We start from the raw sequence: 22,167 nt of genomic DNA on the forward strand, positions 1-22,167 counted from the left end.
GGGTTACCAGGAAGAGACTGTCTTCCATTCCGTCATGGCACAGTGGATGGGAACCTGCATGCCAATGCTGGGGACATGGGTTTGATCCCTGGTCTCAGAATATTCCACATGCCATGGGGAGCAACTACTGTGCCACACACATGGAGTCCATGGGCCACAGCTACTGAAGCCCATGCTATCGGGCCCAGGAGCTGCAACTACGGAGCCCACATGCCACAGCTCCTGAAGCTGACTTGCCTAGAGCCCATGCTCTGCAGCAAGAGAAGCCGCCGAAAAACTCCGAGCATGTGCTCGCTCCGGCAGCACATATACTAAAACTGGACCGATACAGAGAAGATTAGCATGGCCCCTGCGCAAGGATGACAGGTAAATTCGTGAAGCATTCCATATTTTTAGCAAATGAAACAATTGACAAAGGATTAATTCCCAAAATATACAAGCAGCTCATACAACTCAATACCAGAAAAACAAACAGCCCAATCAAAAAGTGGGAAAAAGACCTAAACAGACATTTATCCAAAGAAGACATACAGATGTCTTCTTGCTGAAAAGATGCTCAACATCGCTCATTATTAGAGAAATGCAAATCAAAACTACAATGATATATCACCTCACACTGATCAGAATGGCCATCATCAAAAAGTCTGCAAACAATAAATGCTGGAGAGGGTGTGGAGAAAAGGGAACACACTTACACTGTTGGTGGGGGTATAAATTGATACAGCCACTATGGAAGAAGGTATGAAGATTCCTTAAAAAACCAGGAATAAAACCACAATATGACCCAGTAGTCCCACTCCTAGGCATATACCCTGAGGAAACCAAAACTGAAAAAGAGACATGTATTCCATTGTTCATTGCAGCACTGCTTACAATAGCTAGAACATGGAAGCAACCTAGATGCCCATCAACAGATGAATGGATAAAGAAGTTGTGGTACATATGCACAATGGAATATTACTCAGCCTTAAAAAGGAATGGATTTGAGTCCATTCTAATGAGGTGGATGAACCTAGAACCTATTATACAGAGTGAAGTAAGTCAGAAAGACAAAAGATAAATATTGTATTCTAACGCATATATACAGAATCTAGAAAAATGGTACTAAAGAATTTATTTACAGGGCAGCAATGGAGAAACAGACATAGAGAATAGACTTATGGACGTGGGGAGAGGGTGAGATGTATGGAAAGAGTAATGTGGGAACTTAGATTACCATATGTAAAATAGACAGCCAATGGGAATTTGCTGTATGGCTGAGGAAACTCAAACAGGGATTCTTTATCAACCTAGAGGGGTGGGATGGGGAGGGAGATGGGAGGGAGGTTCAAAAGGGAGGGGATATGTGTATACCTATGGCTGATTCATTTGGAGAAGGCAATGGCACCCCACTCCAGTACTCTTGCCTGGAAAACCCCATGGACGGAGGAGCTTGGTAGGCTGCAGTCCATGGAGTCGTGAATAGTCGGACACGACTGAGCAACTTCACTTTCACTTTTCACTTTCATGCTTTGGAGAAGGAAATGGCAACCCACTCCAGTATTCTTGCCTAGAGAATCCCAGGGATGGGGGAGCCTGGTGGGCTGTTGTCTATGGGGTCGCACAGAGTTGGACACGACTGAAGCAACTTAGCGGCAGCAGCATGGCTGATTCATGCTGAGGTTTGACAGAAAACAACAAAATTCTGTACAGCAATTATCCTTCAATAAAAAGATAAATTAATTTTTTTAAAAAAGTCTGAGCACTGCAACGAGGAGCAGCTCCTGTTTGCTGCAACTGGAGAAAGTCCAGGCATAGCAAAAGACCCAGCAGAGTCAAAAGTAAAAATAAATAAAACACACAACAGTGCTATATATAATTATTTATATAAGTAATCATTTTATATAATCATTATATATATATATAAGGCAATGGCAACCCACTCCAGTACCCTCGTCTGGAAAATCCCATGGACAGAGGAGCCTGGTAGGCTGCAGTCCATGGGGTCTCGAGCAGTCGGACACGACTGAGAGACTTCACTTTCACTTTTCATTTTCATGCATTGGAGAAGGCAATGGCAACCCACTCCAGTGTTTTTGACTGGAGAATCCCAGGGACGGCGGAGCCTGGTGGGCTGCAGTCCATGGGGTCGCACAGAGTCGAATACGACTGAAGCGACTTAGCAGCATATATATATATATATATAAATTTACTTAATCCTCACAAGAACCCTGAGTAAGTTACAGAAGAGCATATGAAGGCTCCAAGAAGTAGAGAAATTTAAACAGCGTGACTCCATCCTCGGGGCAATATATGCTTTTGTGGCAGGAACACAAAGGACCTTGAAATTTCTGCAGACAGATTAAAGGGAGACCTGGGTAAAACTGTCCCAGAATTCTTGCCCAGGCTTGAGCCCTCCAGGAATGTTCTTTTCAGGGTTTTTGTAGCCCTTTTCCAGGCCTGTCCCTATATCTCCATACAACTAGCTCTGAACACATGTTAAGTAAGCTGAGTCCTCTCTGGAAGACAGTCTCTTCCTGGTAACCCTTTCCAGGGCTGTTGAGCAGAACAAGCCACCTACCACCAGATGGATCAGAGAAAGCTGGGCTTGCAACAGAAACTGAGTCTGTGAGGTCTCGTAAGTTTTCAGAAGAGAAATCAAACCTAGTGCTCCAGACTTTGAGGGGGGAAAAAAAGGAGCATATGTTAATATGTTATAAGGAATGGAATGGAGGGTAACACATTCATAAACGTTGCAACTCCCAGAACTTGCCCATCCTTGTCAATTTCTGCAGCTAAGATTATTCATGATTTCATTTTGACCCTGACACTGAACCTGCCAAGTAAGGGAAGTAGGCATTACTTTCTCCCTGGTTTCCTTCCTCCCTTCTTCCTCCTTCCCCTACCCTGCCCTCTCATCCACTGCCTTGAGGCTTATGGGATCTCACTTCCCTGACCAGGTATGGAACCCACTCCCTCTTCAGTGAAAACATGGCATCCTAACCACTTGATCATGAGGGAAGTCCCAGTGTCCCATTTTTTTAATTGGCAAAGCTAAGGGACTCGCCCAAATTCTGTATGATTCAGAAGCTGGGGCTCTATACTGCCAGACACTGTCTATAAGTTTCTTCTCCTGGGTTAATCACTGTTTTTCTTTCTGAGAGTTCAATTATCTCCTCTCTGCCTCTTTTCTGCCTTCTCTCCTGGGTTTCTCCCAAAGCCTGCTGAGAGGGTAGTACGCCTGCCAAGCTCAGTTTGTAAAACCTCAGAGAACTCTGCTCGTTCCAGAGAGAACCCTCCCAAACTGCCAGACCCTTTGTAGGAGGGCTTTTTGGCAAGGGACCCTGGCAAGTTCATCAATCTCCACCAAAGAGACACCCTGATTCTTAAAAGCTGTTCACCATCAGCTCTTGGTGGTTTCGGCATTCAGGTTCAGCTCTGAAATCTCTAGTTTGTTTTGATTTGGCTTTGGGGAGAGGAAGTGGCCATGGCCACTCTGTTTGTTCAACCCTTTCTCTGAATAAGATAAATCACTATTTATGTCCAGACCCCATGTATGAGCTCAGTTGATTTCAGAGATGTTTTGGCCCATAATTCATCCAAGTGCTGGATCCCACAAAACAAAATCAGTCTTTGCCAGTACTTTTGTGATGATTTTATTTAAATGCATCACTGATAACAGTTTTATGGGGAAATTTGGAAGAACCCTCTAAAACTATATATGATGAAACAGTTAAAATCTATAAACAATTCCTAGGCAAGTAGAGAAAAGTGGTGGGGGTTAAGTTTCCAACATCTCTAGTTTTTGGTTTTGAGTCAGAGGGGAGATGTCATTAGCCAATTAGATGATTTGGAAGGGCAGATAGAATCTTCTTTGGGCACCAAAGGGAACATAACAATCAAAATTTGAGAGAAATTTAAAGGAGATGCGGGATTTCATTTTGAGGGTGGGCATGGGGGCGGCTCAGCTCTTTCTGCGACAAACCCTGTAGCCTGTCCGGGACCAGCTTTGGAAAGAACTGGAATCTGAATCAGGGCTTCATGGGTTAAGGAGCCCATGTCACATCGGCCGTTTGAAACTCCTCCTCTCCAAACTCCTCCTCCCACAGTGAGGTGAAGATATTTGAAAATCACCCCACTGCAAACTCCTCCCTCTCCGGGAAACCTCACATAGAAATGCTGCATATGACTGGGGCCCCGCGTGCAGTCGCGTCCTGGCCGCGCGAAGCCCGGGTTGCCAGAGCGGTCACTGCCAGCGGACAGCGGCCTGGGCCGGGGCGTGACAAGCGGAGGCTGGGATCATGAGGCTCGCGGGCTGGGGACTGCGCTGGGCCATCGCCCTGCTCATCGCTGCGGGGGAGGCTGCAGGTGAGGCTGGCTCCGGAAGCCCGCGTGGGATAGGGGTGAACTCCTGAATTTGGGGAGCCCCTTGGTATTTGGGGGGGCCGGCGGGAGAGAAAATGAAAAATCATTCAATCCATGGAAGACGTGGGAAAATGACAAAGTCCTTCCCCAACGGCTGGACTGGGAAAAGGGTTCTGGGGATAGGTGTCTGAGGGGTCTGGGAGGGGAAGGCGACGCGGCTTTCCCTACAAGTATCCCCACAATGGGGGACCACTCCCCTTTTCTTAGAGCCTGGTACGCTTTAGGAGGAGGTACTCCCTCCCAGAGTTATTCCAGGGGTGAGACGGACCCGAAAACTGGCTGCTCAGCCTGGAAGCCCTACGGGCGCTCCTCCACATCGTCTCACCCTCAGGGGTTACGGCGGCGGTCAAGTTGGCTTTGTGCTTCCCAAGGGCGCTGCTGCCTCTGGAAGCGGAGCGGGACTCGTCTAACCTGCACCAAGCTTCCGCCCTTAGCCTCCTCCTCCAGCCCCGCCTTCAGCCCTGTGGGCCCTCCCCCGAGCTCCCATTGGGCGCCATTCGAACAGGCGAGCCTCGAGCCACACCCCTTGGCCAATGGAAGGCGGTGGTTGCTGAGGCCCGGGCGGGGCGGGGCGGAGCTGGCGCACGCCACGCGCCTCACCTACATCTCCGTGAGGATGTCGAAGGCTAGTCGTTCAGGGCTCCCGTCATAAATGATGCGACAAGTCCCGGGCCCCTGGAGAAACTCTGCAAGCATAGATGAGGTGCCCGCTGAGCGCTTGAGCCCCGCTCGGCCAAGGCCTGTTTCCTCCTCTATCTGCAGTGATGCCTTCGTACCCACTTTGTCCTCGGGAGCTTCTCTGACCCCGCCCGACTGGGACCAGTTCGCAGACGTGACCCCCAGGCCACCTTCAAGGCCTCAGTTCCTTCCCAGTCTGAAACGTTGCCTAGAAACTCTAGTCCTTCCCGGATCGGACGTGAAGGGCACTTAATGGAGACTTTCATCCGTGCCTGGGCAGGGACCGAGAGCTGGGGACCGAATGGAACCCTTTGGGGTTGCCTTGTTTGTTCATAGGCGCTAAAATGAGTTCAGTTGAGCTGCTCTCATGACAACATGACAACCTTTCATTTTAGGGGGTTTGAATTTTAGATTTGAGCAAGAGGCTGCTGCTGCTGCTGCAAGAGGCTAGTTGGTGCAATATCCTGTTATCCAGTGGCTGAGGGAGACATTTGACCTCGCCCTGGATAATAAAGAAATGGTCCTTTTCCAACTTAACAACCAGCTGGGCCTAGAAAAGTATTGGAATTGTCCCATGAACAGGATGCAGGAAGCTTTTTCTTTTAATGGAGGGGGAGGGGTGGCTTTGAGCAGAGAACTTTGAACCCTTGGAATCAGTACCTGTGACACACACATCGCAGTTTCCTCTGGGAGGAAAGGAAGGAGGATTTCAGCCACACGGCAGAGGGTTATTGTAATAATTCGGCCATTGGGTTGTGTGAAGCAGAGGGATGGTGGCTTGAAAAAGAGACAGTTGATGAGCCTGTATTTCACACAGAGATCCACTCCTTCTTTAAGAGGATATTAACGGCAGTGAAGTTTCATTAAGCAAGATATGTTGCTTCAGTTTCCTTTTTCACTGGGCAGCTTGAGGATCTGATGTATTTTGGTTCTCAAGGAGGCTCTGAGTCTGGGTGTGTTCCCCAAACTCCTGAGAGTGAGTAGGCAGCTATTAAATATCTGCCTGCAGTGTGGGAGACCTGGGTTCAATCCCTGAGTCCGGAAGATCCCTGGAAAAGGACATGACAACCCACTCCAGTATTCTACTGTGTATTCCACTAAGTATCTACTCTGGCATTAACTTCATGATAGACATCTGTAGCAGCCCTGGCTACTCCAGTTTGCCCCGAGGGGCGGGAATTTCTTGTCTGTTTATTTTGCGAATGGTAGTAATTGGAATCTTAACTGCTTGCTTTCCTTTAGCCAAATCAAAGTCAATTAATTGACAGTTGGGTGAGGGGTATCAGATATGCCAGGGACACACCCAAATTCAGAAAGTAGAGTGTTCCTACTAAGTTGTGTCTGCTTTAACAGAGGATAAGATGGTTAGATAGCATCACTGACTCAAGAGACATGAATCTGAGCAAATTCTGGGAGATAGCGGAGAACAGAGGAGCCTGGCATGCTGCAATCCGTGAGATCAGGAAGAGTTGGACACAATTTAGTCACTGAACAACAACTGCTTTAACAACAAGCCCCAGGGGGATTCACTGGTCATTGTCAGGCATATTTATCTTCCTGGGCAACACTCACTAAAGATAGGGAGAATGTTTCTGAGACTGCAAACCTTTAAGAGAAATATCTGCCTCATTCTGTCTTTCTAGGGCATTCCTGCTCATATCTGTAGGGTTCCTGCCCTAATAAGACCCAATTCCAGATGCCTTTTTTGCTCAGTGCTTTGATTGCCTTTCACATTCCACATTCAGTATGTTAACAGCATCCACAATCTGCTCCACTGTCTAGCAAGTAACCATGTGTTGCTAAGACACCATGCAAGTAGTCAGCAGTGAACAGTGATAGAAACTGGCTACCCCTCAAAGGAGCAGACGACAAAACTACCATGGAGATCACCTCCGGGGAAAATACCTTGGTGGTCCCTCTTGTGGGAAAGAGCACGGGTAAAAGGATTTTTCATTCATTTTCTGGTAAGACTCTTAGCTTCAGCCATTTTTTTCTTTTATTAAGATTTTTTTGGTGTGGAACATCTTTTTTTGAAAGTCTTTATTGAATTTGTTATGATGTTGCTTCTGTTTTATGTTTTGGTTTTTTTGGCTCTGAGGCCTGTGGGATCTTAGCTTCCCAACTAGGGATTGAACCCACATCCCTTGCACTGGAAAGCGAGGTCCCAACAACTGGACCGCCAGGGAAGACCCAGGTCATTTCTTTTTCAAGAAAGTGATTCCAAGTATTTATTTTTTATTTTTTTTGGTCCATGCCTCTCATCTTGTAGGATCTTAGTTCCCAGGCCCTGGCAGTGAAAGCTGCTGCTACTGCTAAGTCACTTCAGTGGTGTCCGACTCTGTGTGACTCCGTAGACGGCAGCCCACCAGGCTCCCCCATCCCTGGGATTCTCCAGGCAAGAACACTGGAGTGGGTTGCCATTTCCTTCAATTATGAAAGTGAACAGTGAAAGTGAAGTCGCTCAGTCGTGTCCGACCCTCAGTGACCCCATGGACTGCAGCCTACCAGGCTCCTCCATCCATGGGATTTGCCAGGCAAGAGTACTGGAGTGGGGTGCCATTCACTGAGCCCTAACCTTGGGACCACCAGGGAATTCCCTCCATGTATTATTTTGGTTTTCTTGAACAACCACTATCTTCAGTATCCGCGGAAGGAAAACCTTGAAAGCATTTACCACCTCACATGTGTGCTGGCGAAAAAGCAGAAATGTATATTCTCCTTTTCTGTTTCGATAACCTTGTTCCTGATTCCTCGCCCGTGACAGGAGAGGTCTACGGGCTAGAGTTTCGATTGTTTTCTGTTTTCGCGGGGGAGAGGGATGTTGCTTATGTAATTTTAGCCATCCCCAGTATGAGGAGTTATGGGATGTGGTGCTCTGGTTTGCTTTTGCTGAAATTCAACTGAAACTGACATACAAAACCCAAACCTTGCTTGTGGAACTGGGAGAAAATAAGAAAGAGCTGTTTGTTTCTTTGGGCTGTGGTGTGTGAAGTAGGACTAGTTCTGACTCCTTGGTCAGGTCAGGGTTGCCCACTGCCGGGACACCTATCTTGAGGTGCTCTCCTGGGTGCTCACCGTCATTTATCCTCGGCCATATGAGCAAGGCCACGAGACATTTCCTAGCTGACTGCTGTTGGTAATGGTGAAATCCATTCACTTTTCATTCAGACGTTACAGCTGATGGCCAGCTGGATGAACAGCTGTTCAGGTAGAAATACGTAGTAGTAGGCTCTTCTTGTTGGTGAGGTCTTCAGCCATCTACGACAAGAAAATATTTGATTAACTGTTGCCCAGGGGAGGGCTCGTTGGTGTCCAGGGAAGGCGGTTGTTGCTCTTTCCCTCTCTTACTTTTTTGTTAGTATTGTAATTTTTATATTTGGATCTTTGTTGTGAGGTGGGGGCCCTCTAGTTTGTGGTCTTCATTGCAGAATGTGGGATGTTAGTTCCCCAGTCAGGGATCGGACCCAGCGCCCCTGCATTGGGAGTGCAGAGTGCAGAGGACCACTAGAGAAGATCCTCTTTATCCCTATTTAAAGGGCTTTAAGATGGTTTAATGTTTCTAGCCTTTCCAGTAGGGCTTCCCTGGTGGCTTAGACGGTAAAGAATCTGGCTGCAATGCAGGAGACCTGGGTTTGATTCCTGGGTTGGGAAGATCCCCTGGAGAAGAAAATGGCAACCCCCTCCAGTATTCTTGCCTGGAGAATCCCATGGACACAGGAGCCTGGTGGGGTACAGTTCATGGCGTTGCAAAAGAGTTGGACATGACTGAGCGACTAACACTTTCATTTTTGCACTTTCAAAATGATTTAATATTTTTAGCCTTTCCAGCAGCATATTCTGCGTGTGAGATGGTTCCTTGGGCAAAGTGAATTAGCGATGATTGAAACTGCCATCTCCTGGCTGGGAGAGCAGATGGCAGAAGTTCCTCCTCCAGAATCCTCCTCCTCTGTAGAGAATGTCCCTTGCCTGAACTTCCTTTTTTTTTTAAACTTTTTTTCTGAGAGTCCTGGAATTTTGATTGCTTTTTACCCACCCCATGCGGGAAGCCAGAAGTGAGTCATTTCCTTTTTCAGGCATAATCACAATTCAGCTGTGAGTCAGTGGATGTGGGCTATATTGCAGAGGCACCTCAGAGGGCGATGTCCTGTCTGGATCAGTAGCTGGGCGGTGCATTATCTGTCTTCTGATAGCGGCAGATTCTAGAGCTCAGCTCATTTGAATCTCCTGAGCTCTCCACTGGGGTTACCTCCAGCTTGGTCTCTTTGTAAGTTCAGTTACCAAGTTCTGTTGATGCTTCTAAACACTCCTTGTATGTATTTCTCTCTTTATCACCTATAGCCTCCTCCACCCCTCCACTCATCTCTCTCCTAACCTCACTTGACTGTTCCTCTGGGTAGGAACACCGGACAATGAGCTTTGAAGACCCAGAATTTGTTTATTTTGAATTAAAGATGCAATTGACATACTATAAAATCGACAGATAAGAGTTCAGTGAGTTGTGATAGACATCTACTTCCGTGTAGCCACCTCTCATTAGGACCTAGAGGACTTCTCTCCCCCGAGGAAGTTCCCAGCTCTCTTCAGCTTACTCACCTGCCAGACACAGACCAGAGGCACCTCTAATCTGATTTCTGTCATTGCGAAAAGTGAAAGTGTTAGTCACTCAGTTGTGCCGACTCTTTTCAACCCCATGGACCCACCAGGCTCCTCTGTCCATGAGATTCTCCAGGCAAGAATACTGGAGTGGGCTGCCAGTTCCTTCTCCAGGGGATTTTCCCGACCCAGGGATCAAACCTGCGTCTCCTGCATTGCAGGCAGACTCTTTACGTCTCAGCCACCAGGAAAGCCCAGTTTCTATCATTATCGGTTAGTTGTTCCTGAGCTAGAACAGCACATGAATAGTATGTACTTGAGCAAAAGAAACTGGACAGGGAATTCCCTGACTGTCCAGTGGTTAGGACTCCGAGCTTCCACTGTAGGGGGCAGAAGCTTGATTCCTGGTTGAGGAATTAAGACCCCACAAACCACACTGCTCAGTGGGAAAAAAAAAAGCTTTGGACCTTTTTGAACTTGACATTGTTATACACCTGTGTTAATAATTCTTCTGGGTCCCAGGGACTTTGCACTTTAAAATTTGACAGATTCTGCCCTGTTGCCCTCCGAAGAGATGAAACTAGAAGAGTTCCACTTTTCCAAAATCTTTGCCCAGTAATATGATGGACCTGTCTCTGATTGGGGCATACCAGCTGAACAAATCTTGTTTTGACTCAGGCCTTGGGCTCTGATGGTTTCACGCTGAGAGGAAAAAAAAGACATTCCTTACTCTCCAGGAGTTTAAATCTAGGCTGGGGGACTTGGTAAACAAATGCTTTAGATCTTGTATGTTAGGAGTGAGAAATGGGAGTTTTAGGAGCTCTTGTATGCGTGCGTGCTAAACCACTTCCAGTTGTGTCCAACTCTTTGCGACCCCGTGGACTGTAGCCTGCCAGGCTCCTCTGTCCATGGGATTCTCCAGGCAAGAATTCTGGAGCTGGTCGCCATGCCCTCCTCCAGGAGATCTTTCTGGCCCAGGGATTGAACTGTGACTCTTACCATCTCCTGCATTGGCAGGTGGGTTCTTTACCACCAGCGCCACTGGGAAGCCCACGGGCTGCTAAACACAGTTTCGGGGAAGGTTAGCTTCGAAGCTGAACTGTTAGGCAAGTAAAGAGGAGGGAGTTAGGTGGGGACATTGTACCAGAAGGGACTGCAGAGCTTTGGGATCTGAGGTTGTGAAATCTTTTTTTACCAGATCCAGATTAATTATTATAATAATTAATATAATTATTTGTCATATACCTATGCTATCATCTGGTGTACATTAAAAACCATAATTATACAGAAAAGCAGGTATGTTAAAAAGGTGAGATAAAAATCAAACACATAACGTTTTAAAATATCTTGTTATTTGTGATGGCTTCCTACTATAGCTAAAAATCTCAAATCATGATGTAGTGGGGGCAAGGTTTCTTTTTTTCCTTTATATCTCTATATATGAAGTAACATATATATATATATATATATATATATATATATATATATAGTAAAGTATATTTGATTTACAATGTTGTGTTCATTTCAGTGACTCCGATTCTTTTTCAGTTTCTTTTCCCTTACACGTTATTACAAGACAATTGAGTATATAGTTCCCTGTGCTACATAGTAGGTCCTTGTTGGTGATCTGTTTTATATATAGTAACGTGTATGTGTCCATCTCAGTCTCCTAATTTATCTGTCCCTCACTTCTCTCCTCTTTGATAACCATAATCTGTTCTCTATGTCTGTGGGTCTAATTTCTGTTTTAAATCAGTCCATTTGTATCTTTTTTTTTAAAGACTCCACATATAAGTGCTACTGTATAATATCCATCTTTCTCTACCTGGCTTACTTCACTTAGTATGATCATCTCCAGGTTTATCCGTGTTGCTGCAAATTGCATTATTTCATTCTTTTTTATTGCCAAGCGTTAAGGGCAAGGCTGATGATTAGCAGTTGGACACAGGGAGCCATACTTCAAAGAGTGCCTTTGATCATTCTTATTGTTATCGCTTGACCTTCCACCATATCTAATTAGGTCTGTTTTTATCTTGTACGTTGAGGGTAAGAGGGGCAAAATGCTCACTAGGAGGAATCAACTTGTCAGTGCCACCCTCTAAGGTCGTGAAGTTTGCACATTTACTTTCACTCACAGCTCATTAACTTAACCTTGGTCCCATGGCCACACCTGGCCACAAAGGAAGCTGGAAATTATAGATCCTCCCTTAGGTAATGTGCTCAGTTAAAACTTCAAGGTCTCAAAATTCCCTGGTGCTCCAGTGTTTAAGAATCCACCTTGCAACGCAAGGGACATCAGTTGGAGCCCTGGTCTAGGATGATCCCACATGGCACGGAGCAACTAATCCTGTGCACCACATCTGCTGAACCTGCACGCCAGAGCCTGTACACTGCTTCTAGAGAGCAGCCCCTGCTCACTGCCACTAGAGAAAGCCCTCACATAGCAACGAAAACTCAGCACAGCCAACATGCAAATAAATAAGTCTTTAAAAAACTTATGAGTGTTTAAAGAGAATGTGCATGTGTGCGTGCTCAGCCATGTCCAACTCTTTGCGACCCCGTGGACTGTGGCCCACCCAGCTCCTCTGTCCATGGGATTCTCCAGGTAAGAATACTGGAGTCGGTTGCCATTTCCTCCTCAAGGGGATTTTCTCGACCCAGGGATCAAACCCAAGTCTCCTCTGTCTCGTGCATTGCAGGCATATATTCTTTGCCATCTGAGCCACCCGGAAAGTCCACTTAAAGAGACTATCAAGGGGGAAAAGATCTGAATACATAAAAAGACATAAAGCATGTAAGATCTTGAATCTTCTCCCATATGCAGAATGAAGGAAGAAGAGGCTTCTTGCATGAGAAGAATCATTCAAGGATCAAGGATCTTTTTGTCTGGAAGCTTCTCCCGGGAATGGACTAATTCTGGAGACATAGTTTATGCCTTGTGCATGAAGAGTTCATTAATTGCCTTTGTGCAAAATGAGCAAAAGAATACATTTTGTGCAAACTATTAAACTATTTTTTGGGGGGGTTTCAGTCAACATTCAAAATAAAGTGATAAAAGAAAAAACGTTCTTCTTACGAAAGTAGTCAAAAATATAATAAACGTAGCCATCAGTCCAAACTTATATTTTACATATCATTTGCCTCAGAATATCTGACTCATGAGGAAATTTCTGCTAGCTTCTCTCTTGGTCTTATTTCCTTATCCTGAGATAAACTGGATCATAATTTTTATTAACTGTGTTAACTTTAGATTACGAAGGGGATCAAAGTCTATATTTAAAGATTAAAAGAGTAATACCAATTTTATTACCAGCCAATAAAAGTTTATTGGAAGCCTGGTGTGCTGCAGTCCATACGGTCCCTAAGAGTCTGACACAACTGAGTGACTGAAATGACTGACCCACTCCAGTATTCTGGCCTGGAGAATTCAGTCCATGGGGTTACAAAGAGTTGGAATGAGCAACTTTCACGATAAAAGTTTGCTTTGATCATAGCTCACACGTAACAGTGACCCTGAATCACAGCATGATACCTGAAACTAAATGTAGTCAGTATTATTTTGCTCTGTGTCCTTGGTCTCTTAGTCGTGTCTGACTCTTTGCAACCCCATGGACTGTAGCCCGCCAACCTCCTCTGTCCACGGGGATTCTCCAGGCAAGAATACTGGAGTGGGTTGCCTTGCCCTCCTCCTGGAAATCCTCCCCACCCAGGGATCATACCCAGGTCTCTCGAATTGGGGGCAGATTCTTTACCATCTGAGCCACAAGGTGTAAAAGTCGTATATTTTAGGGGGCTTCCCTGGTGGCTCAGGAGTAGAGAATCTGCCTGCCAATGCAGGAGACACAATTTCAATTCCTGGTCCGGGCAGATCTCACATGCCTCGGAGCAACTAAGCCTGTGCACCACGACTACTGAAGCCTGTGGGCCTAGAACCTGTGCTCCGCCACAAGAGCCACTACCACAGTGAGAAGCCAGAGCACCACAGCTGGAGAGCAGCCCCGACTCCGGGAGGCAGTGAAGGACAAGGAAGCCTGGTATGCTGCTGTCCATGGGGTCGAAAAGAGCTGGACACACCTCCGCGACTGAACAGCAACAACCCGTTTCTTTAGATCTGAAATTTAGTTATATGATCACCTCTTCCGCTGGATCTCTGCTCTCTGACCTCTACATTAATTATCTCTCATAACTTATGTACCCTTTTTCGGGGGGCTGTGCTGGGTCTCAGCTGCATCACGTGGGCTTCTCGGGGTGCGCGAGCTTAGTTGCCCTGTGGCAGGTGGGATCTTAGTTCCCCAACTAGGGGAACTAAGTGTCTCCTGTACTGTAAGGTGGGTTCTCAACCACAGAACCACGAGAGAAGTCCCAATTTTTATCTTTAGTTCCATTCTACCTACTGGAGAAAGCTTTTCAAGTTTTCCTCCAGCTTAATGCTTTTGCAGTCTCAATTTTCCTTGGTCCTGTCTCCAATACAGGTTTGTGACATGCTAAATCAAATCAGGTCCTTTTCTTTGCTGTTGTGCACCCAGGTTCTAATATTTTGTCCCCATCGCCCAATGGATCCACACTTTGGACTCACCAACCATGATGTCAGAATCTCACACTGGGGATAAATCCCTTTTTAGGAAGTGTTCTTCGCATCCTCCACTATACTTTTGGTTCACTCAGTTTAATTGTTGTGCGTGTTTGATTTGCTGGAGACCTGACTGCTGCAATAGGATTGTATTTCTGGTTCATTCTTCACTCGGCAGGAAAGAGACACAAAGAATTCGGGCATTTTGTGATCCGAGCCCTGATTCTTCCTTCTCCTTTCCTTCTCTTTAGTGGAAGACAACTGTGCGAGAAATGAGTTTCAGTGCCGAGATGGGAAATGCATCTCCTATAAGTGGGTTTGTGATGGGACCGCCGAGTGCCAAGACGGCTCTGATGAATCCCAGGAGACGTGTAGTGAGTATCTCCCCACCTTTGGACATGACATGTGTCCTAACCTTTTCTTTTTAACTCCTTTTTTTTTTTAATCTAAGTATAGTTGTGTTACACTTAAACATTTTCAATTTTAATTTTCAATGTGTTAATTTCTATTGGATGGCAAAGTGATTTGATGATAGCGGGTGACAGATGTGGTAGAAATTGACAAGCATACTAATGTATTCTTCTATGAATTAGGAGATGGGCAGAGAAGATATTGGGCTTTCCAGGTGGGTCAGAGGTGAAGAATCCACTTGCAGTGCAGGAGATGTAAAAGACTCGGATTTGATCCCTGGGTCAGGAAGATCCCCTGGAGGAGGGTATGACACCCCACTCCAGCTTGGCGAGCTATAGACCATGGGGTCGCAAAGAACTGGAGAGGACTGAAACACTTAGCGTGCACACAGAGACGATATTATTGGAACTTTCCTTTAAAGGCTCTTTTTTTTTCCATTGAGGTTCATGTTACACAGATTAGCCCTTTTTTAAGATTGTTTTTTTGGTGGACCATTTTTAAATGGTCCATTTTTAAATATCTTTATTGAATTTGTTATAATATTGCCTCTTAATGATTTAGGTTTTTGGCTTCAAGGGGGTCTTAGCTTCCCAACCAGGATCGAACCTTCACCCTGTGTTAGAAGGCAAAGTCTTAACCATTGGACTGCCGGGGAAGTCCCACAAATTAGCCTTTTTGTGTGTTTGTTTTTTGTTTTCTTGGCCACTCCAGGTGGCTTTTGGGATCTTAGTTTCCCAACCAGGGATCAAACCCATAACAGCTGCAGTGGAAGCTTAAGAGTCTTAACCGCTGAATTAGGCCATTGCGGGTAGGAATAAAATAGGAATTTGGGATTAACAGATGCATACTACTATATATAAAATAGATAATCGACAAGGACCTACTGTATAGCACAAGGAACTATATTCAATATCTTGTAATAACCTATAATGGAAAAGAATCTGAAAAAAACACATACATATATATATACACACACATATAACTGAGTCACTTTGCTGTACACCTGAAATTAACACATTGTAAATCAACTGTGCGATTTTTTTAAAAAGCCACCCCAAAATTTTAAATTAAAAAAAGGTGACCAGTTTAGTAGCATTAGTATATTGCAACCACCACTTCTATCTCATTCCAAAACCTTTGCAACACCTAGCATCTAACTTAAAAAAAAAAATTATTTTTCTGTGCTGGGTCTTAAGTGCAGCCTGCAAGACCTTCAGTCTTCCTCGTGGCATGCAGGATCTTTAGCTGTGGTATATGGTATCTAGTTCCCTGACCAGGGATTGAACCCAGGCCCCCTGCATTGGGAGCATGGAGTATTAGCCACCAGACCCCCAGGGAAGTCCTCAGCAACTCATTTTTAATAAGTTCCATTAAATTTCCTTCATTTTGGTCCAGAAAAGTGAGCCTGAATCTCCTATCAGAAAACTCTGGGTTCTTCCCTTGCAGAGCTAGGAGTGGCAAGGCCATCTTGCCTCTGAGTTAAGGTTCAGTTCTGTTTCTCCCATAGAGTCTGTCACCTGCAAGATGGGGGACTTCAGCTGTGGGGGCCGTGTCAACCGCTGCATTTCGGAGTCCTGGAGATGCGATGGCCAGAAGGACTGCGAGAATGGCTCGGACGAGGAAGGGTGTCGTAAGTGGGGTCCCTTGTCTGGTGGCCCGTGGATCCTAGCCATGTCCAAGTGACCTGACTGGGTTCCCGGCTGAGGTCAGAGTTTGTTCCAAACCATAGTTTCAGACGGGAAGGCACTCTGCAGCAGGTTCTGTCTTGCCTCTTTGATTTTATTCATTATTTATAATTTATTTTCTAAGTGTGTAGATTTTTTAAAAACAAAGTAAGGCTCTTAAAAAAAAAACAAAAAACACCCTGGGGGAAATTTAAATAATTGCTGCTGCTGCTAAGTCACTTCAGTCGTGTCCGACTCTGTGCGACCCCATAGACGGCAGCCCACCAGGCTCCCCTGTCCCTGGGATTCTCCAGGCAAGAACACTGGAGTGGGTTGCCATTTCCTTCTCCAATGCATGAAAGTGAAAAGTGAAAATGAAGTCGCTTAGTCATATCCGACTTGTAGCAACCCCATGGACTGCAGCCTACCAGGCTCCTCCGTCCATGGGATTTTCCAGGCAAGAGTACTGGAGTGGGGTGCCATTGCCTTCTCCGTTAAATAATTGAGATCACATCAAATCTTCAAGTTGACAAAATATGAAACCCCCCAAGAGAGTATTTTAAAAAAAAACAACCTAAAAAGTGAGTGTTTGCTTAGTGATGCATACCTAACCTTGGTTCTCACTGGGGAGCATTTTAAAATAAAAGGGATCAGGCCTCTTTTCCAAGTGTTTTATTTTTTCTTCCAGCTTTACTGAGATATAATTGACATGTAACATGGTGTGAGTTTAGTGTCCAGTGTGATGATTTTATATATATTGTGAAATGATTACCACAATAGGGTTATTTAACACCTTCATCATTTCACATAATTACTGTTTCTTTTGACTCTTTAATAATACCAGCATAAGCAACAAGGTCCTATTGTATAGGGCAGGGAAACTATAGTTAATATTCTGTGATAAACTATGATGGAAAGGAATATGAAAAAGAACACATTTATGTATAACTGAGTCTCCTTGCTGCAGAGCAGAAATTAACACACCATTGGAAATCAACTATACTTCAATCCAACTTAAAAAAAAGAATTATTAAATTCCATGCACAATGGGGGAAAAAAAAGATTGACATGTATGTACAATAAAACTGAAGAAGTTAAAAAAAAATAATAGTACCATCAAACCCAGGAGGTGGGAGAATGAGTGAAATAGAGGAGGGAGATTAATAGGAACCAACTTCCTCCTGCAAAATAGATAAGTCACAGTGATGTTATGCACAGCATGGTAAATGTAGTCAATAAGATGGTGATAACCTTGTAGAGTGACACACAGTAGGTAGACTTGGATTGGTGATCATTTTGTGCTATCTAAAGTCACTGAGTCACTGTGTTGCACACCTGGAAACTAACACAGCTTTGTAAGTCAATTATTTACCTAGTGCTCAGTCGTGGCCGACTCTTTGTGACCCCAGGGACTGTAGCCCACCAGGTTCCTCTGTCCGTGGGATTTTCCAGGCAAGAATACTGGAATGGGTTGCCATTTCCTTCAACTTAAAAAAGTCCAGTATGGGCTTCCCTGATAACTCGGTTGGTAAAGAATCTGCCTGCAGTTCAGGAGACCTAGGTTCCATCCTTGGGTTGGGAAGATCCCCTGGAGAAGGGAAAGGCTACCCACTCCAGTATTCTGGCCTGGAGAATTCCATGGACTGTATAGTCAATGGGGTCGCAAAGAGTGGGACACGACTGAACGACTTTCACTTTCAAAAAGTCCAATGTCATTGTAAATAAAAACAAGCAAATAATAATAATAATAATGGCACCAGTTTTTATTTTTATTTCTGGCTACTCTGAGTGGCTTTTGGGATCGTAGTTCCTCCACCAGGAATGGAACCTGGGCCCTTGGCAGTGAGAGCCTGGAGCCCTAACCACTAGGCTGTCAGGGAAGTCCCCAGCCATTTTTTTGTTTTGTTTTGTTTTTTAAAGCCGAAATCACCTCCTTTTCATTTTATAAGTAATACGGTGTGACATTTAAAGTGCTGTCTCTATGCTTCCTCTGAACCTGAATGCATTACTTTCAGGGAGATATTTGAGCCGAAGGTCAAGGAGGATGATCACGTTTACTATCTGGTATTTCAAAAACAACTGTTTCTCTAGTCGGATCAAAATATTCTACTTTACCTTCCTTCAACACCCAGTTTCCAAACGTTCAGAGCTGCTCAAGGACCACTAATAAAATGAAGGAGGCTTTGAATAGTAAAGTGAAGTGAAAGTCACTCTTTGTGACCCCATGGTCTATACAGTCCATGGAATTCTCTAGGCCAGAATACTGGAGTGGGTAACCTTTCCGTTCTCCAGGGGATCTTCCCAACCCAGGGAGCAAACCCAGGTCTCTCGCATTGCAGGCAGATTCTTTACCAGCTAAGCCACAAGGGAAGCCCTTCAATAGTGAAGGAACACTTAATTCTAAGTTGCCTGCGAGTGTGCTCAAGTCCCTCAGTTGTGTCCGATTCTTTGTGACCCCATGCACTGTAGCCCGCCAGGCTCCTGTGTCCATGGGATTCTCCGGGCAAGAATACTGGAGTGGGTTGCCATTTCCTACTCCACTCAGCCACTTTTTTTAAAACTAAAGTATGTTTAATTTACAGTGTTGGGTTAGTTTTAGGTGTAGAGCAAAGTGATTCAGTTACACACACTCACACATACATTCTTTTTCCTATTCTTTTCCACTATATTTATTATAAGATACTGACTATAGTTCCCTGCACAAACTCTTAAATATAGGTTCCCGTGTACCTTTACACCCCAGTCCTCACAGTAACACTTTGAGATAGGAACAGATGAGAAAACTGAGGCCCCAAAGGGGGCCCAGGAACTGGGTGGTTGTCGGCCAGGTCCTCTGACCACTGCCCGGAGTCCACTCTCTGAGCTCTGGCCTCTCCTCAGCTCAGTGTCCCCATCTGTGCAATGGGTTGGTGTCGGGATTGGGGAATGGTCTCCCCGGTGACCAAGCTGTCCTCTCCTTTCGGTCCCCGCAGCCCCCAAGACGTGCTCCCAGGATGAGTTCCGTTGCAATGACGGCAAGTGCATTGCCCCGAAGTTCGTCTGTGACTTGGACCTGGACTGCTTAGACGGCTCGGATGAGGCGTCCTGCCCCATGCCCACCTGCGGCCCTGCCAACTTCCAATGCAACAGCTCCATGTGCATCCCCCAGCTCTGGGCCTGCGACGGCGACCCCGACTGCGACGATGGCTCAGACGAGTGGCCAAAGCACTGCGGGAGCCCCCACCCATCAGGCCCCCCGCAGGACGACAACCCCTGCTCGGCCCTCGAGTTCCACTGCGGCAGTGGCGAGTGCATCCACTCCAGCTGGCGTTGCGACCGTGACCCTGACTGCAAGGACAAGTCTGACGAGGAGAACTGCGGTAGGGGCGCCTCGGAAATCCCCTCACCCAAGCTGGGGGCTCCCCCAGCAGGGAACAGAGGTGGGGCAGTGCCTTTCAGTGGTTAAATGATTCTGCATCACACAATAAGAAAGTCAGTCCTGGACTTCCTTGGTGGTCCAGTGGTTAAGACTCTGCTCTTCCAGTGCAGGGGTGAGGGCTGGATCCCTGGTCAGGGAACTAAGATCCCATGTACCTTAGCTCCGCCAAAAAAAGAAAAAGGAACATTGCTTCCAAAGGTCTTATCTCCAACTATAATAAATCCTTGATGGGATGATTCAGATACAAGAAAAGAAAGAGCTAATATCCGGCATAAAGAATATGATATCCAAAGATATCTTCAGATTTTATTCAAGGCAACATGGTGTCAATAAAACATGATAAGCACCTAAAAAAAAAAAAAACCCAAAGTTGGTGCCATTTCGTGTTCCTTTCGGTCATTCTGATCACACAGAGGACACTTTCTTCCAAAGGAGTTCCCTTTTGAACGCCTGTTTATTTATTTATTTTTAAAATGTATTATTATTTGAATTCATTTACTTACTTGTTGGTTGTGTTGGGTCTTCACTGTTGCATGAGGGCCTTCTCTAGTTGCGGTCTGTGGGCTTCTCTTGCTGCAGAGCGCAGGCTCTAGGCACACAGGTTCAGTGCTTGCAGCACACCAGTTTAGTTGCTGTGTGCTGCAGAAGACCTCCCCAGATCAGGGATGAAACCCATGTCCCCTGTATTGGGTGGCGGATTCTTATCTACTATACCACCAGGGAAGCCCCTTGAACCCTTGTTTAATTTATCTCTTGCCAAGAGGAGCAAACTGCAGCACACTGTATTCTTTTGGTCCAGAAAGGATCCAGGCCTGACTGGTGATGTCCAAGCTGTGTGACCCTTGGCTGGGGACATAGCCTTACTGTGCTTTGATCTCCTCCCCTGTAGATGAAGCAACGGTGTTGGCCTCGGTGGACCTGGGTTACAACATAAGAGCACACACACACACAAACGAGTTCCAAACATTTGCATACTTATTTATCATCCTTTTTTTCCCCACTGACCTCTTGAAATTGAATTTTCACATTGTCAGCATTTTTATAGTGAAATATAACCCATGGGAAAGTGCAGAAAGCATAAGCTTAGAGCTTAATGAATTAGGGTTAAGTGACAACCTGTTTGAGGTCAAGGTCTAGTCTGTGGTTAGAGTGATCCTATTCTAGTCACCACGTGCATCTGTCAAGATGGCATCATAACATCATTCTTTTCACTTAGTGTCAGCTCAGAAACATTTTTCATGTTCACAGTCTGAGTCATTGGAAGGGCTGTACGATACTCAGTAGTAATGACTTTTTTGGGAGTGGGGTTGGGCAATGGGCTTCACTGGTGGCTCAGTGGTAAAGAATCCACCTGCTAGTCAGGAAATTTGGGATCGATCCCTAGGTCAGGAAGATATTAATTCCCTAGAGTAGGAAATGTCAACCCACTCCAGTGTTCCTGCCTGGGAAACCCCACGTACAGGGGAGCCTGGTGGGTTACAGCACATGGGGTCACAAAGAGTCAGACACAACTTAGAGACTTAACAACAAAAACATCATAACTTACCTGGCCAGGCTTCTATCTAGATTGGGACCACATCATTGCTTTTCTGCCAAGAATGGCCTGCTAGCTCTGCCAGCTTTTTTATTTATTTACCTCTGCCAGGTCTTAGCTGTGGCATGAGGGATTTAGCTTCCTGACCGGGGATCGAACCTGGGCCCCCTGCACTGGGAGCACAGTCTTAGCCACTGAACCACCAGGGAAGTCCCTGATCTGCCAACTTTTTAATGAATTTCCTGCATGCAAGGACAGACCGGAGAGAAATCTATGAAAATGTAACGGTTGTGTTAGGGTGCCTTCCCTTTCTTATTCTCCACACTTGGCTCTTTCTTTCCCAGCTGTGGCCACGTGCCGGCCTGATGAATTCCAGTGCTCGGATGGGACCTGCATCCATGGCAGCCGGCAGTGCGACAGGGAGCCTGACTGTAAGGATCTGAGTGACGAGCTGGGCTGCGTCAACGGTGAGCCCCACCCCTCCAGGGTCCCGGGCTGTGGGGAGATGTGGGGGGAGGAGCACAGTGCCTCCCAGACAAGGGAAGAGCCTCCTGTGTGTCCTCGAGCAAGTTACTTGAGCTCTCTGAGCCTCACTTTCTCTAATCTGCAAAATGAAAACACACCCACTTCAGGACTGTGAGATTTAATGAGGCTGGAGAGTAAATAGCTCATGAACCTATCTAAGCTCAGAGTTATGTGTACAGTACAATTCCACTTTGCTGAGTTTATAGTATAGCAGTTCTGCTCCTGGGAAACTTGTATCTGTGCACTGGGAGATAGGCTCTAGAATGAGCAGAGTAGCACTGTCCTAACAGCAAAATAGTGGGAGCAACCAGAATGTTCATCAGCAGTAGGATTAGTTTTTATATATATATATATATATATATATATATAT

General features: G+C 45.7%; 1 protein-coding gene and 1 non-coding gene across 2 annotated transcripts in view; both read left to right on the top strand.

Annotated features, from left to right (window-relative positions):
- The first annotated feature begins 287 nt into the window (after positions 1 to 287).
- LOC128051857 (U6 spliceosomal RNA) lies at positions 288 to 394 on the top strand. Its single transcript, XR_008199776.1, has one exon. It is a non-coding gene; the product is annotated as a U6 spliceosomal RNA (small nuclear RNA).
- A 3,824-nt stretch (positions 395 to 4,218) lies between these two features.
- The window catches only part of LDLR (low density lipoprotein receptor), a 32,875-nt gene continuing 14,926 nt past the window's right edge, over positions 4,219 to 22,167 (top strand). Inside the window, exons 1-5 of the mRNA XM_052643028.1 lie at positions 4,219 to 4,347; positions 14,497 to 14,619; positions 16,164 to 16,286; positions 19,293 to 19,679; positions 21,617 to 21,739. Coding sequence (XP_052498988.1) covers positions 4,281 to 4,347; positions 14,497 to 14,619; positions 16,164 to 16,286; positions 19,293 to 19,679; positions 21,617 to 21,739 — 823 coding nt within the window. The 5' untranslated portion in view covers positions 4,219 to 4,280. The remainder of the gene's footprint in view (positions 4,348 to 14,496; positions 14,620 to 16,163; positions 16,287 to 19,292; positions 19,680 to 21,616; positions 21,740 to 22,167) is intronic.

The sequence above is a fragment of the Budorcas taxicolor genome, chromosome 7, assembly GCF_023091745.1.
Source record: "Budorcas taxicolor isolate Tak-1 chromosome 7, Takin1.1, whole genome shotgun sequence".
In the NCBI taxonomy this organism is placed as follows: domain Eukaryota; kingdom Metazoa; phylum Chordata; class Mammalia; order Artiodactyla; family Bovidae; genus Budorcas; species Budorcas taxicolor.